The sequence below is a fragment of the Littorina saxatilis genome, linkage group LG11, assembly GCF_037325665.1.
Source record: "Littorina saxatilis isolate snail1 linkage group LG11, US_GU_Lsax_2.0, whole genome shotgun sequence".
Taxonomy (NCBI): Eukaryota; Metazoa; Mollusca; class Gastropoda; order Littorinimorpha; family Littorinidae; genus Littorina; species Littorina saxatilis.
This window is the reverse complement of record NC_090255.1, coordinates 27,487,728-27,505,227: the sequence shown is the minus strand read 5'-3', so window position 1 is coordinate 27,505,227 and position 17,500 is coordinate 27,487,728. Positions and strand designations below refer to the sequence as shown.

The 17,500-nt window shown below is 42.9% G+C and overlaps 1 protein-coding gene across 1 annotated transcript; it reads right to left on the bottom strand.

Annotated features, from left to right (window-relative positions):
• Nucleotides 1-10,871: 10,871 nt before the first annotated feature.
• Nucleotides 10,872-16,439, bottom strand: LOC138980698 (thyrotropin-releasing hormone receptor-like). Its single transcript, XM_070353605.1, has 2 exons — nt 15,070-16,439; nt 10,872-11,016 (listed from the first exon to the last, which is right to left on the bottom strand). The coding sequence occupies exons 1-2, from the start codon at nt 16,383-16,385 to the stop codon at nt 10,872-10,874; spliced, it is 1,461 nt and encodes a 486-aa protein (XP_070209706.1). The 5' UTR covers nt 16,386-16,439.
• Nucleotides 16,440-17,500: the final 1,061 nt, after the last annotated feature.

Here is a 17,500-nt window from a genome sequence, read left to right as displayed (position 1 = left end):
CCACAAATTGGGTTCACACTTCTAAATATTGTTATTCTAAAATGAACTAGTATGAAATGACCTTGGTAGACAATCAAAACAAAAACAAACAAAAATACACCAAAGACTTCTTTGTTTAACTTAAGCAATGCCAATGCTCTTCAGTGTAATAATCAGAAAGTTCACATCATATTTCTAACAGAAAAATTTAGCCAGTCAATAATTCATTTAAACAAAGTTTTGTTAAATTCGAAAGAACAAAGACACATAGCCTAATCCCCCTGAGCATACTTTCAAATTAAATTTGAAGAATACATATGTTTAACATTTTCATTCATCTATCGACTCAGCATTCTTTACTTCATTGTTTCACAGGAACTACCCTCTCATTCTCCCTGGCACGTTCACCACTGTTCTGCTTCTTAGTGTTTTTTGATGTTTGAAATGCAGTGCGTTTTTCATGTGCCTGTGTAATGTTGCATGTTATGTGTATGTCTGACTGAGTTTCTTATTCTTTGTTTGTTGAACTGTTTAGCATGTGAGATAGATCACTGTTGCTTTACTCTTTTTTTGCTTTGTTCCCATTGGTTCTGCAGTGGCTTCCATATCTGATTTTATTGATCTCCCTTCAAGATGCATTTTTAGTTTTTGTCTTTTTATGTGTGCTTGTTCTCCCCAAAAAAGTGCATGCACCCCTAAGGGATCAAGTTTAGTCTGATTGGCACTCACTAGTTTTGTATAAAAAGTCAGTATGATATACAGTAGACCCCCCTCACCACTCCACTTTTAAGACAAACAATCTGAGAAAATCATGCAGGCCTATCATATTTCAGTCTAAAAATGGTGTAAATTTAAATTTGCAGAGGTTATGACCAGGACATCTAGAAAAAAGGGTATGAAAGGGGGCAGGGAGGGGGGGTGGACTGGGGAGCCTAAACAAGATGTTTCCACAGTATGTAGAGTGGTTTTATGGAAAACAAATATGGCAAGGGTTCATCCTCATCCTGACATGTAGTTCAGCTTGCAAGAATGTTTTGCTCATTTGAGTATTGTTGCGCTTAATTCTACAAGGGGTTTTTTCCTCAGAAATTCAAATAACATGTTTTAGATTTTACTGGGCTAACATAATCATGCAGAATTGAACATAATCTGCCATCATAACTGGTTCCATGCATTACATAATTATCTGTCCACATCCATCCCAGCCTGTGCAGACAATGAGAAAAACAAGAGGCGAAGCCTTCAAGGCTCACGTAAGAAATCGACAAACAGTAATCACAAACTCAATCACTCCGTCACACATACACACACACAGTAAGAATAGATTAATTAGAAAAAAAACACAGTAAACACCAAGTTCCAAAGACTTTCGGGCCACGCCCTTCTTCAGTGAAATGAATGTAAGCAAACAATCAAATTATTGTAAAATAAAAATAAAAATATTGTTTGCTTACATTCATTTCACTGAAGAAGGGCGTGGCCCGAAAGTCTTTGGAACTTGGTGTTTACTGTTGTTTTTTTTCTAATTAATTAATTAACACAGTAAGAATAGGTGACACGGTGCAAGAGTGCGAGACACTAGATCTAGATCTGTCTGTCTGTAGCCAACTTACGGGGACACGACTGCCAGATCGACACTGCGCAGACGCTGGAAACACGCTGTGCAGATTAACCTGCAGGAAATATCCTTTTGTATCTTTTGTATCTATTTTTCTGGAGCTACGAAACCGAACAATGTTAAAACGTCTTCTCCGAATCGGCGAACTGCAGCTCGGTGATGACTGTATCTATACCACAATCCTTCACGCGATCTGACCAAACCTTGACCTCTGACCTGGTCTACATACCACACACGACACAAACCAGTCACCTGTGTTTACCCCCCCAAACCCCCCCACCACCAGTTTTCTTTGGATACACACTTTAGCTACATACGTGCCGACAAAATGTTGATCATTGCTTCAATACTTTGAAGCTGTTGCTTGGATAATAACCAGGTAAAATTAGTATTTCGGTGTTCAGTCAAATGTTAAAGTTTCTACCACAGACATACATACATACATACATACATACGCACGCACGCACGCACAGACAGACACAAGTTAGCATCGCATAGGCTACACTTACGTGAGCCAACAATAGGTAAGTGTATGGCTTGTTGCATTTGGACGCCTGCATTTGTGCATTGCTCTGATTACTTGGTTCCCATTGATTGTCTAAACTTTTAGTTATACTGCTCTTTTAAGATTTCTAGAACTTTGTCTCAACTAGTAGTACCTAAAAAGTAATGTATTTGTTATGCAGGTCTCCTGGCACTTGATTTTGTCTTTGTAATGCTGATTTGGTGTTGTCTTTTTGCCTTTGTAATTGCTGTGGATCTTTAGAATTTGGAAGAAACAAGAAGGGCAAAGCCCATACGACTCACATGCTTGACCTCGACCTTTAGGGTAACTAAACCTAGCAATAACATCATACACTAAGAACTGCTTTACACATTTTTCCTACCAAAATACATGTGACCTTGACCCAAGGTCAAGGTCATCCAAGGTCATGCAACACAAAGCTGTTAATTCAAGACATAGGAAGTACAATGGTGCTTATTGGCTCTTTCTACCATGAGATATGGTCACTTTTAGTGGTTCACTACCTTATTTTGGTCACATTTCATAAGGGTCAAAGTGACCTTGACCTTGATCATATGTGACCAAATGTGTCTCGTGATGAAAGCATAACATGTGCCCCACATAATTTTTAAGTTTGAAACAGTTATCTTCCATAGTTCAGGGTCAAGGTCACTTCAAAATATGTATACAATCCAACTTTGAAGAGCTCCTGTGACCTTGACCTTGAAGCAAGGTAAACCAAACTGGTATCAAAAGATGGGGCTTACTTTGCCCTATATATCATATATAGGTGAGGTATTGAATCTCAAAAACTTCAGAGAAAATGGGAAAAATGTGAAAAATAGCTGTTTTTTAGGCAACATTTATGGCCCCTGCGACCTTGACCTTGAAGCAAGGTCAAGATGCTCTGTATGTTTTTTGGGGCCTTGTCATCATACACCATCTTGCCAAATTTGGTACTGATAGACTGAATAGTGTCCAAGAAATATCCAACGTTAAAGTTTTCCGGACGGACGGACGGACGTCCGGACGTCCGGACGGACGGACGGACGGACGGACGGACGGACGGACGACTCGGGTGAGTACATAGACTCACTTTTGCTTCGCATGTGAGTCAAAAAGGGCATGTGTCACTTAATTTGTATGCTTTTGCCTTATTCTGCTCTGCAGAAGGTGTATATGAAGTCAGATCTGGAAAAGATATGTGTTACATGTCATACCTCACTCTCTTTTAAAATCTGATGTTGATTCAGAGCTAATAGATATATACATGTATATATATGCATGTATGTATGTCTAGTTCTTAAAAAAAAGTTTGACAGATTTTATTTGTACATATATTTGTTTTAGTTACAATTATATCAGTTGGTAACTTTAAAAGGTATGTGACTTTCAATTATTGTATGTTGTGCTCAATCTTGGATTAAATAAATACACATTCCAAACCTGTCTTATTGTTTCTTAGCTTGTGTGCTTAGAATGGTATACATGTGAGAGAGAGAGAGAGAGAGAGAGAGAGAGAGAGAGAGAGAGAGAGAGAGAGAGAGAGAGAGAGAGAGAGAGAGAGAGAGAGAGAGAGAGAGAGAGAGAGAGAGAGAGAGAGAGAGAGAGACAAAAGCATGGCTATGTTTGTTCTATACAAAATTTTACAAAAACATGCACACAGCATAACTGAAACTAGTACAAACACGCACTCACAAGCACACACATCTGCACCACCACCCCCTTGACACTCATTCAATCACACTTTAAACAATGTTTACAAAATGTTATGCTTGTCCTCAATCATTATCAAACATTAACCCATGACAGGTGCATTCAGAGCAGTGGCACATGAAAAGTGGACAACATACTAAACAATTGGAAAGCAGAACAAGGACACAGACATGAACTTGTTTTGTTAGATTTAGTCAAGTTTTGACTAAATGTTTTAACATAGAGCTAGAGGGGGAATCGAGACGAGGGTCGTGGTGTATGTGTGTGTGTGTGTGTGTGTCTGTGCGTGTGTGTGTGTAGAGCGATTCAGACCAAACTACTGGACCAATCTTTATGCAATTTGACATGAGAGTTCCTGGGAATGATATCCCCGGATGGGGTTTTTTTTCGATAAATACTTTTGATGACGTCATATCCGGCTTTTTGTAAAAGTTGAGGCGGCACAGTCCCACCCTCATTTTTCAATCAAATTGATTGAAATTTTTGTAAAGCAATCTTCGACGAAGGCCGGACTTCGGTATTGCATTTCAGCTTGGTGGATTAAAAATTAATTAATGACTTTGGTCATTAAAAATATGAAAATTGTAAAAAAAGCCATTTTTTTTATAAAACGATCCAAATTTACGTTCATCTTATTCTTCATCATTTTCTCATTCCAAAAACATATAAATATGTTATATTTGAATTAAAAACAAGCTCTGAAAATTAAAAATATAAACATTATGATCAAAATTAAATTTTCGAAATCAATTTAAAAACACTTTCATCTTATTCCTTGTCGGTTCCTGATTCCAAAAACATATAGATATGATATGTTTGGATTAAAAACACGCTCAGAAAGTTAAAACGAAGAGAGGTACAGAAAAGCGTGCTATCCTTCTCAGCGCAACTACTACCCCGCTCTTCTTGTCAATTTCACTGCCTTTGCCACGAGCGGTGGACTGACGATGCTACGAGTATACGGTCTTGCAGAAAAATTGCATTGCGTTCAGTTTCATTCTGTGAGTTCGACAGCTTGACTAAATGTTGTATTTTCGCCTTACGCGACTTGTTATATTTAGTCAAGTTTTAACTAAATATTTTAACATCGAGGGGAATCGAAACGAGGGTCGTGGTGTATGTGCGTGTGTGTGTGTGTGTGTGTCTGTGTGTGTGTGTGTGTAGAGCGATTCAGACTAAACTACTGGACCGATCTTTATGAAATTTGACATGAGAGTTCCTGGGTATGAAATCCCCATACCTTTTTTTTTCATTTTTTTGATAAATGTCTTTGATGACGTCATATCCGGCTTTTCGTGAAAGTTGAGGCGGCACTGTGACGCCCTCATTTTTCAACCAAATTGGTTCAAATTTTGGTCAAGTATTCTTCGACGAAGCCCGGGGTTAGGTATTGCATTTCAGCTTGGTGGCTTAAAAATTAATTAATGACTTTGGTCATTAAAAATCGGAAAATTGTAAAAAAAAAATAAAAATTTATAAAACGATCCAAATTTACGTTTATCTTATTCTCCATCATTTGCTGATTCCAAAAACATATAAATATGTTATATTCGGATTAAAAACAAGCTCTGAAAATTAAATATATAAAAATTATTATCAAAATTAAATGTTCGAAATCAATTTAAAAACACTTTCATCTTATACCTTGTCGGTTCCTGATTCCAAAAACATATAGATATGATATGTTTGGATTAAAAACACGCTCAGAAAGTTAAAACAAAGAGAGGTACAGAAAAGCGTGCTATCCTTCTTAGCGCAACTACTACCCCGCTCTTCTTGTCAATTTCACTGCCTTTCCCATGAGCGGTGGACTGACGATGCTACGAGTATACGGTCTTGCTGAAAAATGGCAGCTACTTGACTAAATATTGTATTTTCGCCTTACGCGACTTGTTTTTGTTTTGTTGTTGATATTATTTCAGCACTGGTCAAAGACAATCTGCTGACTTGCTGCAGACTGGCATGATAAGCTCTCACAGAAAATCTGCATGACTTACTAAATCTTACTGATGCAATATTCATGTACAGTGGAACCCATTTTTTAAGACCCCCGAATTTAGACACCCCTTTTAAGACCTTGATGTTTCAGATGTTCTGTTCATAACCTCTGTAAATTTACCTCCATTTTAAGACTTTTTTTCAGACCTGATTTTCTTAGATTTTTGAGGTCTTAAAAGGGGGTTCCACTGTATATGTTTATGAAAGAGTGGAACCCCCTTATAAGACCTCTAAAAGCCGGAGCAAATCAGGTCTGGAAAGGGGGGGGGGGGAGTAAACAGAGGTAAACTTGAATAGGTTATGAACACACACACACACAAACTCAAGTTTCTATCTTATTTAAAGATGCACACCCCGTAGGTTCTGATCCTCAACTTATGCATCCCTACCACAATTAGAATCCCCCACCCCCTCACCCTACCTATATATAGGTACAGCCGTGTTAAAGAGGAGAGAGTCTTATAGTGGGGGATCTAAAAAGGGGGGTTACACTGTAATGGGACATGTCGAAGGCGAGTCAGCATTTGCTTTTCAGTCTTGTTGACGCGGGCGGAAAGCGAAGATAGTCTGGGACGTATACCACTGTCACACAGTATGTAGTGACTGACTAGTGCATTCTTTTTATCATGAATGCATGCAACGACGGACGATGTAGTTCACCGATTACTTACAGCTTGCAGAGAATCTAAAACATCGAATGACTCAAGTAGGTGATGCCGCAAACCGAACCATACAATGTGTCCATAACAGTCTAGATCTATATTTCGAAAGCATTCGTTAGTTAAGGGAAAATTGTGAGGTAACTCCTTCAAAACAGCAACATCTGCACTGTATTTCTTTTTCTATGAGTAGGGCACAATGTCCGCAAATGTTAGTGTCATCAAAATCTTGGAGGTGCAACTTTTTCTGCAAAAGTTCTTTTATTTCAGTCACTGTCGGATACTCTGAGCACTTGATCCAGGTCAATTTATAATTGCACGAAATGTGTTATGTCTCGACTCTTGAGGTTGATAATTTAAAGCATGAACTAGCCGTCACAACAGCACAATGTCACAATGTTGAGTTCAAACAGCATCCCAGATTTTCGACAGTCTGGGATAACCACTGAGGTGATCTCCCTTGAACTCTTGACAACCACTGTTGACAACAGAAAGTAGTTCCTCGTGGTCGCCATCTTTGCTTTGAGGTGCATTTCAAAATAAACGTTTAATTATGTATTCACTAGTATTCAGAAGGAAAATGTACATGTGGATGGGTCCATGCGTTTGCTTGGTCATCTAAAATGCTGTAGATGTCATTCTCAAATGCTAGTTTGTTCACTCTCTTTTCCGTTAAGGGAATTAGCCGTTTATCGACCATTAACTATATTGGCCTGCAAAACATTTTTTTTCTTTTTTTTTTCGTCTTTACACCTGTTCATTGTCCCGTTGTGCTCTCACACCGCCCCGTCCCTGCACTCACTGCTCCAACCACCTCTGAATTTCGTTCCGCTGCCAGACTTGTCGATTTTACAGACGCTCCAGGGGGGGATGTCGGGTTGCTGCGGTAGGCTACCCTCGGAAGATGACACTGCACTTCTGCTGAGTCACTTCGACGGTGTTCAGTAGTGGGTCTGTCCCGAGCTAACGGACGCAGCCCACTACCTACTATGCCCCCTACTAACGACATTGACTTTTAAGTCGCGGAGCCAGACAGAGTGAGCGTCCTCTCCAGAGAGCAGACCGCCACCACGTCCCTCCGTCGACCCCCCAGAACGTCACACGTTGAAGACTGACAGCAGAACTACTATTCAGGGAAGGAAGGAACAGGAACACTGAGACCAAGGTCACCATGAGAGCTCCGGGCATGAAGGGCCACAAGAGCAAGGACAATTTATATTTTGGATGATTAATGAGATGAGGATGATTATAATGATGATGCTTTGGATTTCCAATTTGGTTTGAGACTACGTGACAGGGCAGCACTCTACGCTTACTGTCATAATATATCCTGGCATCAACCAGGCCCGAGAACTGCCGCACCTGCGGTGTTGGTCAGGTATACAGAACCTGAGCACCCTCAAAGTCGCATTCGTTAAGTGAATGACACTCGGCTGTGTGATCCCAGCCTTCCCATAGGAACCATATCACTTCCACTCTGGGTAGGAGCCGACCGTAGCCCGAAAAACCCACATGACCCTGATGGGATTCGAACCCACGACATCCCGGCCCACAGCCCGATGCGCTAACCACTGCGCTACGGGGGCCGGTGGCCTGCAAAACTTGATACATTCATTTTATCTAGAGGTTCTAGGCATCAATCTGTGGGAAACTGGTTTGATGAAGTCGTCAGGGTTAAAATCTAATTGTTTGGCTTCTGAGATTTGCCTGGTTAATATCCACCTTAACTGGTCCTGCATTCTAATGACGAGGTAATGGAGATAGGTAAGAACGAACATCACGGTCAGCACAAACATCATGATCGTTGTGCGCTTGGGAATGTCCTTGACCTGGCCACTGACTTCTGAGGTTTTTTTTCTGTTTGCAGCTGTGTTGTACAACTTGTAGTAGTCACCACGGGTCGAGTGGGAGACAAGGTGGCATCTGTTGCAAAGCTGTGTTACGCCCCATTTTGTCGCATCGGCCCATTTTGACGCATTAAGACAACTTGGGCCACCTTCATGCCCCATTTTATCGCACATTGCCCATATTGTCGCACCTGTGACAAAATGGGCCGCGAGTGTAGATATTTTGATGTTTAGCTCAGGAAGGCCAGTCCCGTTTGCTTATTAGCATCAGCATAAAAAACACCTGGTTCCTGAGTGTGAGTGGGAATGTGTATACTTGTGTGTGTATACATTTTCGAGTGTCTCCCCATCTGTCTGTCAGGCTGCCTGTCTGTCCAATCGTCCGTCTATTTCAAACTTGTTCACACGATAGTTAGATAATAAAGATTTTCAGAAGGGGTTAATGGGGACATGTTTCTGTCTGTCTGTCTGCATAGACAGATACACAAACATCAGTTTCATCAAATACTCTTGAAAGACCGAGTGACAGACACACACACACACACTAAGAGGGAGGATCATTCACATTACACCGTGGCTGAACATTATTTTTCACCCAAATCTATCCAATATCTCACAACCTTCGTGATGGAAATAATTATGGTAACTCTGACAGATAGGCAGACAGAAAGACAGACAGACAGACAGACAGACAGATGCATGTCCCCATTAACCATTTCTGTAAAACTGGTAACATCCAAAAATCGTGTGAACAAGTTTGGTGTAGACGGACGATCGAACAGACAGACACAGACTGTCAGACAGATGGAGAGACACTTGAAATTGTAGGTAATGTCGCCAGACACTTCACCCATAGCTATCCAATATCTCACAACCTTCGTGATGGAAATATGGTAACTCTGACAGATAGGCAGACAGAAAGAGAGAGAGAGAGAGAGAGAGAGAGAGAGAGAGAGAGAGAGAGAGAGAGAGAGAGAGAGAGAGACAGACAGACAGACAGACAAACAGAGACAGGGAGAGAGAGAGAGAGAGAGAGAGACAGAGAGAGAGAGAGAGAGAGAGAGAGAGAGAGAGAGAGAGAGAGAGAGAGAGAGAGAGAGAGAGAGAGAGAGAGAGAGAGAGAGAGAGAGAGAGAGAGAGAGAGAGAGTTCGCTGTTTCACACTTAGTTTTAGAGACAAACGAATAATTATACGTATGGATGGATGAAAGAATGGATAGATGAATGGATGGATGGACGGACGGACGGACAAACGGATGGACGGATGGCAGACGGACAGAAGGACTGACATATTGGCTAATTAAAAGGGCGGACTCTCTGACTGACTGACTAACTGACTGACTGAATAACGGACGGACAGAGGGATGGGAATGTTTGCATACACCATGTCTATAAGCAACGGGCTTGTTCAGCAAGTACGACACATTGGGGTATGAGAGTAGACCCATTTTGTCGTAATGCAAAACAATGGGCCGATACGATAAAATGGGGCATGAGGGTGGCCCATTTTGTCGCAAAAATCGGCCCATTCTGTCGTAATGTGTCTAATGCGTCAAAATGGGCCGATGCGACAAAATGGGGCGTAACAAAGCTGGTTGTTGTTTGTTCTTCGTCCATATTTTTTGGGGTGACGTTTTATCTTTGACGACAAAGAGCAAGGCACACTACGTTCTGTAACGTATGATACACGTACTTCTTCAGCATACTCGTCGCTTTGTCGTTGTTGAAAATCAGTCTTGACTCTCGCGTTTGATCGCCGCTTTTTGAAATAAAACCAGCAGTTATTTCTTCGAGCTTTTTCTCTTGCAGACGTGAACGTTGCCATGATTTTCTTGTAATGCCACAGATCACGCACTATTCTCCCATAATTTATGGCACGCCCATGATGACGACACACAGCACATACGCAAGAGCAACCATGCCGTTATAAACAATGACGAAAGCAGAAGACGTGTACTCATCACTGACCGAACACTGAGCGCCAGTAATATTTGAGTCCGGAAAACTTCGCGTGTACTTTCCGGTAAGCACCGCATAAGGCAAGGCAAGAACGAACGAAGCAACGCCACAGAATAGGACACACATGTAGCCGGTTTTCAAAGACAGGTGAATTTTCTGCCGCATGCTGCAAATCATGCACTTTCTGTCTTTCGACAGACACATCAACCAATACGGTAGCAGAGAACAAGACCAGGAAAATGGTGACACTGGTTGACATCTTGCAAGCCTACCCAGAGTAAAACGTGGCACTAAAACATATATCTCTACTATTTGCAAAGGAATTGCACATACGTTGATGAGAAAATCACAGTTACTCATGGCCAGAATGCAAGTTCTCGAAACGCTGGGTTTGAACCTCCTGTAGTACACATTGAAGACGAGTGTGTTACCCACTATGCCCACTATCATCAACGCGACAAGGACAACTATGGTTGGTACTGAGTTGGACACAAACTCCGCGTTTTTCTGATTCAGAAATTCATTTATAATGACAGTGCATTGAATAACGAGTCATATTTTGGGCTCATGGACCCTGTTGTGACGTCATCTTTACTTGAGCGACTCGTCCGTGGTGAACTCTCCAGCATGTTCCTTGGAATATCTATTGACGGTGACGGTGACGTTGTTGATGCTGTTTTTGTTGTAGAAAATGTTGATGTTGTTCTTGTTCTTCTTGGTGTTGTTGTTTTTACAGCTGCATTTGTATATCTAGAACAAACGAAATAAACAATCAATATTGTGAGTATGTTCAAACAATTTGCCACACATATAAACACATTGATGTATGGACGTCTAGTGAACACTTTTATCTACTTGTATCAGAAACAAATAACATTTTATGAGAAAGATTAAGAAAATCAACACAGCTCTAATTTATAACTGTAATTAATATCACTTAAAGACACAGAGACAGATACGCAAGCAGACTCGGCCGCGCGCACACACACACACACACACACACACACACACACACACACACACGCGCACACGCGCACACACACACACACACACACACACACACACACACACACACACACACACACACACACACACACACACACACACACACACCCACAGAACTCAACCATAATGCACGATACAAAATGTTACACGTGAAAATTATACAGTATCAAATAATAGCATATCGCTGATCTGTTCATCCCAATGCAGACAGTCGTCTTGATCAACCAGGTACCACTGTGCTTGTGCTCACAGCTACTGGTCTTGATCTACCAGGTACCACTGTTCTGTGCTCACAGCTACTGGTCTTGATCTACAAGGTACCACTGTTCGGTGCTCACAGCTACTGGTCTTGATCTACAAGGTACCACTGTTCGGTGCTCACAGCTATCTGCCTTGATCTAAAAGGTACCACTGTTCTGTGCTCACAGCTACCTGTCTTGATCTACAAGGTACCACTGTTCTGTGCTCACAGCTACCTGTCTTGATCTACCAGGTACCACTGTTCTGTGCTCACAGCTACTTGTCTTGATCTACAAGGTACCACTGTTCTGTGCTCACAGCTACCTGTCTTGATCTACAACGTACCACTGTTCTGTGCTCACAGCTACCTGTCTTGATCTACAAGGTAACACTGTTCTGTGCTCACAGCTACTGGTCTTGATCTACAAGGTACCACTGTTCGGTGCTCACAGCTACCTGTCTTGATCTACAAGGTACCACTGTTCTGTGCTCACAGCTACTGGTCTTGATCTACAAGGTACCACTGTTCGGTGCTCACAGCTACCTGTCTTGATCTACAAGGTACCACTGTTCGGTGCTCACACCTATCTGTCTTGATCTACAAGATACCTCTGTTCTGTGCTCACAGCTACCTGTCTTGATCTACAAGGTAACACTGTTCTGTGCTCACAGCTACTGGTCTTGATCTACAAGGTACCACTGTTCGGTGCTCACAGCTACCTGTCTTGATCTACAAGGTACCACTGTTCGGTGCTCACACCTATCTGTCTTGATCTACAAGGTACTACTGTTCGGTGCTCACAGCTATCTGTCTTGATCTACAAGGTAACACTGTTCTGTGCTCACAGCTACTGGTCTTGATCTACAAGGTACCACTGTTCGGTGCTCACAGCTACCTGTCTTGATCTACAAGGTACCACTGTTCTGTGCTCACAGCTACCTGTCTTGATCTACAAGGTACCACTCTTCAGTGCTCACAGCTACCTGTCTTGACCTGCAAGGTACCACTGTTCGGTGCTCACAGATATCTGTCTTGATCTACCAGTTAACACTGTTCTGTGCTCACAGCTACCTGTCTTGATCTACAAGGTACCACTGTTCTGTGCTCACAGCTATCTGTCTTGATCTACCAGTTACCACTGTTCTGTGCTCACAGCTACCTGTCTTGATCTACAAGATACCACTGTTCTGTGCTCACAGCTACCTGTCTTGATCTACAAGGTAACACTGTTCTGTTCTCAGAGCTACCTGTCTTGATCTACACGGTACCACAGTTCTGTGCTCACAGCTACCTGTCTTGATCTACAAGGTACCACTGTTCTGTGCTCACAGCTACCTGTCTTGATCTACAAGGTACCACTGTTCTGTGCTCACAGCTACCTGTCTTGATCTACCAGTTACCACTGTTCTGTGCTCACAGCTACTTGTCTTAATCTACAAGGTACCACTGTTCTGTGCTCACAGCTACCTGTCTTGATCTACAAGGTACCACTGTTCTGTGCTCACAGCTACCTGTCTTTATCTACAAGGTAACACTGTTCTGTGCTCACAGCTACCTGTCTTGATCTACAAGGTACCACTGGTCTGTGCTCACAGCTACCTGTCTTGACCTACAGGGTACCACTGTTCTGTGCTCACAGCTACCTGTCTTTATCTACAAGGTAACACTGTTCTGTGCTCACAGCTACCTGTCTTGATCAACACGGTACCACAGTTCTGTGCTCACAGCTACCTGTCTTGATCTACAAGGTAACACTGTTCTGTGCTCACAGCTACCTGTCTTGATCTACAAGGTACCACTGTTCTGTGCTCACAGCTACCTGTCTTGATCTACAAGGTACCACTGTTCTGTGCTCACAGCTACCTGTCTTGATCTACAAGATACCACTGTTCTGTGCTCACAGCTATCTGTCTTGATCTACAAGGTACCACTGTTCTGTGCTCACAGCTACCTGTCTTGATCTAATAGTTTTTAGCGGTAAACTTTTAGCTAAAGCTGACGGCAATTAACCTATTTGGAATCATGTTACTATTCCTGTTAGTGTACATATGCGTGCGCGAGTGTAGTATGCTTCGTATGGTATTTTTATCTGTTGTCTTATTATTTGTTTTGTCTTTTAATGTGCACCACACTGAAATTTCTCTGTATGAGATAATAAAGTATTCGTATTCGTATTCGTATTCGTACAAGGTACCACTGTTCTGTGCTCACAGCTACCTGTCTTGATCTACAATGTAACACTGTTCTGTGCTCTCAGCTACCTGTCTTGATCTACAAGGTAACACTGTTCTGTGCTCACACTCACAGCTACCTGTCTTGATGTACAAGGCACCACTGTTCTGTGCTCACATCTACCTGTCTTGATCTACAAGGTAACACTGTTCTGTGCTCACAGCTACCTGTCTTGATCTACAAGGTACCACTGTTCTGTGCTCACAGCCACCTGTCTTGATCTACAAGGTACCACTGTTCTGTGCTCACAGCTACCTGTCTTCATCTACAAGATACCACTGTTCTGTGCTCACAGCTACCTGTCTTGATCTACAAGGTACCACAGTTCTGTGCTCACAGCTACCTGTCTTGACCTACAGGGTACCACTGTTCTGTGCTCACAGCTACCTGTCTTGATCTACAAGGTACCACTGTTCTGTGCTCACAGCTACCTGTCATGATCTACAAGGTACCACTGTTCTGTGCTCACAGCTACCTGTCCTGATCTACAAGGTACCACTGTTCTGTGCTCACATCTACCTGTCTTGACCTACAGGGTACCACTGTTCTGTGCTCACAGCTACCTGTCTTGATCTACAAGGTACCACTGTTCTGTACTCACAGCTACCTGTCTTGATCTACAAGGTACCACTGTTCTGTGCTCACAGCTACCTGTCTTGATCAACACGGTACCACAGTTCTGTGCTCACAGCTACCGGTCTTGATCTGCAAGGTACCACAGTTCTGTGCTCACAGCTACCTGTCTTGACCTACAAGGTACCACAGGTCTGTGCTCACAGCTACCTGTCTTGATCTACAAGGTAACACTGTTCTGTGCTCACAGCGGGAGCATCTTGTTACTCCCCCGTATCGTTACTCCCCCGGCTCGTTACTCCCCCGGCTTGTTACTAACCCTAACCCTAACCCTAAGGGGGACTAACGAGCCGCGGGAGTAACGAGCTGATCCCCTCACAGCTACCTGTCTTGATTTACAAGGTACCACTGTTCTGAGCTCACAGCTACCTGTCATGATCTATCAAATATCACTGTTCTGTGCGAACAGCTACCCGTCTTGATTAACCAAGTCCCACTGTTCCGTGCCTACAGACACCTGTCTTGGTCTACCAGGTACCTTTGTTCCGTGCCCACAGACACCTGTCTTGATCTACCAGGTACCTTTGTTCTGTGCGCACAGCTACCCGTCTTGATCTATCTATCCGCTGCCATTGTTCTGTGCTCACATCTATCTGTCTTGATCAACCAGGTACCAACACACACCTACACACACATTACAAAGACAAATGATAACACATACGGTACAAATGAAATCACCTTCTCTTATCCCAAAACAGACGACGACACTCATAACGAAATCTGCGCGAGCAAAAACAGTAGACGATAGGGTTGACAGCGCTGTTGATGAAATGAAAACGCAGACCAATCAGGCTCAAGTTCAGGTCCAAAGACCGCGTGAATTCTCCAGAGGTTCGTTGGTCAAGCATTTTAATGACGAGGTAAGGGAGATAGGTAGAAACGAACATCACGGTCAGAACAAACATCATGATCGTTGTGCTCTTAGGAATGTCCTTGACCTGGCCTTTGACCTCTGATATTTTGTCTGTCTGCAGCTGTGTAGTAGTATTTGAATCGGGTCGTGAGGGAGACAAGGTGGCATCTGTTGCAAGGCTGGTTGTTGTTTGTTCTTCGTCCATTTTTTTGCAGTGACGTTTTATCTTTGACGACAAAGAGCAAGGCACACTACGTTCTGTAACGTATGATACACGTACTTCTTCAGCATACTCGTCGCTTTGTCGTTGTTGAAACTCAGTCTTGACTCTCGCGTTTGATCGCCGCTTTTTGAAATAAAACCAGCAGTTATTTCTTCGAGCTTTTTCTCTTGCAGACTTGAACGTTGCCATGATTTGCTTGTGGTGCGACAGATCACGCACTATTCTCCCATATGACACGCTCATGATGACGACACACAGCACATACGCAAGAGCAACCATGCTGTTATAAACAATGAGGAAAGCAGAAGACGTGTACTCATCACTGATCGAGCACTGAGCGCCAGTAATATTTGAGTCCGGAAAACGTCGCGTGCTTTTTCCGGTAAGCACCGCATAAGGCAAGGCAAGAACGAACGAAGCAACGCCACAGTATAGGATACACAAGTAACCGGATTTCAAAGACAGGTGTTGTTTGCTGCAGATCACTTTCTGTCTTTCGACAGACACAGCAACCAATACCATGGCAGAGAACAGGACCAGGAAAAGTGTGACACTTCTTGACATCTTGCAAGCCCATACAGAGTAAAACGTGGCATTGAAACATATCTCCGTTATCTGCAAAGGAATAGCACAGACGTTGAAGAGAAAATCAATGTTACTCATGGCCATAATGCAAGTTCTCGAAACGCTGGGTTTGAACCTCCTGTAGTACACATTGAAGACAAGTGTGTTACCCACTATGCCCGCTACCATTAACACGACAAGAAAAACTATGGTTGGTACTGAGTTGGACACATACTCCGCGTTTTTCTGATTCAGGAATTCATCCACATAGTATGGGTCTAATTCTTGTCTCGTGGACCCTGTTGTGACGTCATCATTACTTGAGCGACTCGTCCCTGGTGAACTCTCCAGCATGGCTGTTGGAATGTCTCATGACAATGACGTTGTTGTTGTTGGTGTGGTTGTTGTAGTTGTTGTTTTTGTTGTTGTTGATGTTGTTGTTTTTACAGCTGCATTTGTATATCTACAGAACAAACGAAAAATAAAATCAATAGTGTGAGTATGTTCAATTAATTTGCCACACATACAATCAGATTGATGTATACACGTCTAGTGAACACTATTACCTACATCAGAAAAAAAATAACCTTTTCTGAGAATGTCTGTTCTATTAAAACAGCTATTATGTGTTAATGTAATCAATCTCACCTAATGATAGATATGCAAGCAGACGGCCTCACACAAAGACGTACAGAGAACACGAACACACACACACATACACACACACATACACACACACACACACACACACACACACACACACACACACACACACACACACACTTGATCTACAAGGTGCCACTGTTCTGTGCTCACAGTTACCTGTCTTGATCTACCAGGTACTCATGTTCTATGCTCACAGCTTCCCGTCTTGATCTACCAGGTACCACTGCTCTGTGCTCACATGTACCCGTCTTGACCAACCAGCTACCCCTGCTCTGTGCTCACAGGTACCCGTCTTGATCAACCAGCTACCACTGCTCTGTGCTCACAGGTACCGGTCTTGATCTACCAGCTACCACTGCTCTGTGCTCACAGGTACCGGTCTTGATCTACCAGCTACCACTGCTCTGTGCTCACAGGTACCGGTCTTGATCTACCAGGTACCACTGCTCTGTGCTCACAGGTACCCGTCTTGATCTACCAGCTACCACTGCTCTGTGCTCACAGGTACCCGTCTTGATCTACCAGCTACCACTGCTCTGTGCTCACAGGTACTCGTCTTGATCTACCAGCTACCACTGCTCTGTGCTCACAGGTACCCGTCTTGATCTACCAGCTACCACTGCTCTGTGCTCACAGGTACCCGTCTTGATCTACCAGCTACCACTGTTCTTACAGGGTGCACTCACGCACTCTCCTTTGTAGGCCTGCATCACCAGTTACACAGTCATTGACCTGACCTGACTTTCTGCCTGGTCAACTCGCGCACTCGACCTGCAGGCAATCTCCCATCCCAGGTTGCACGC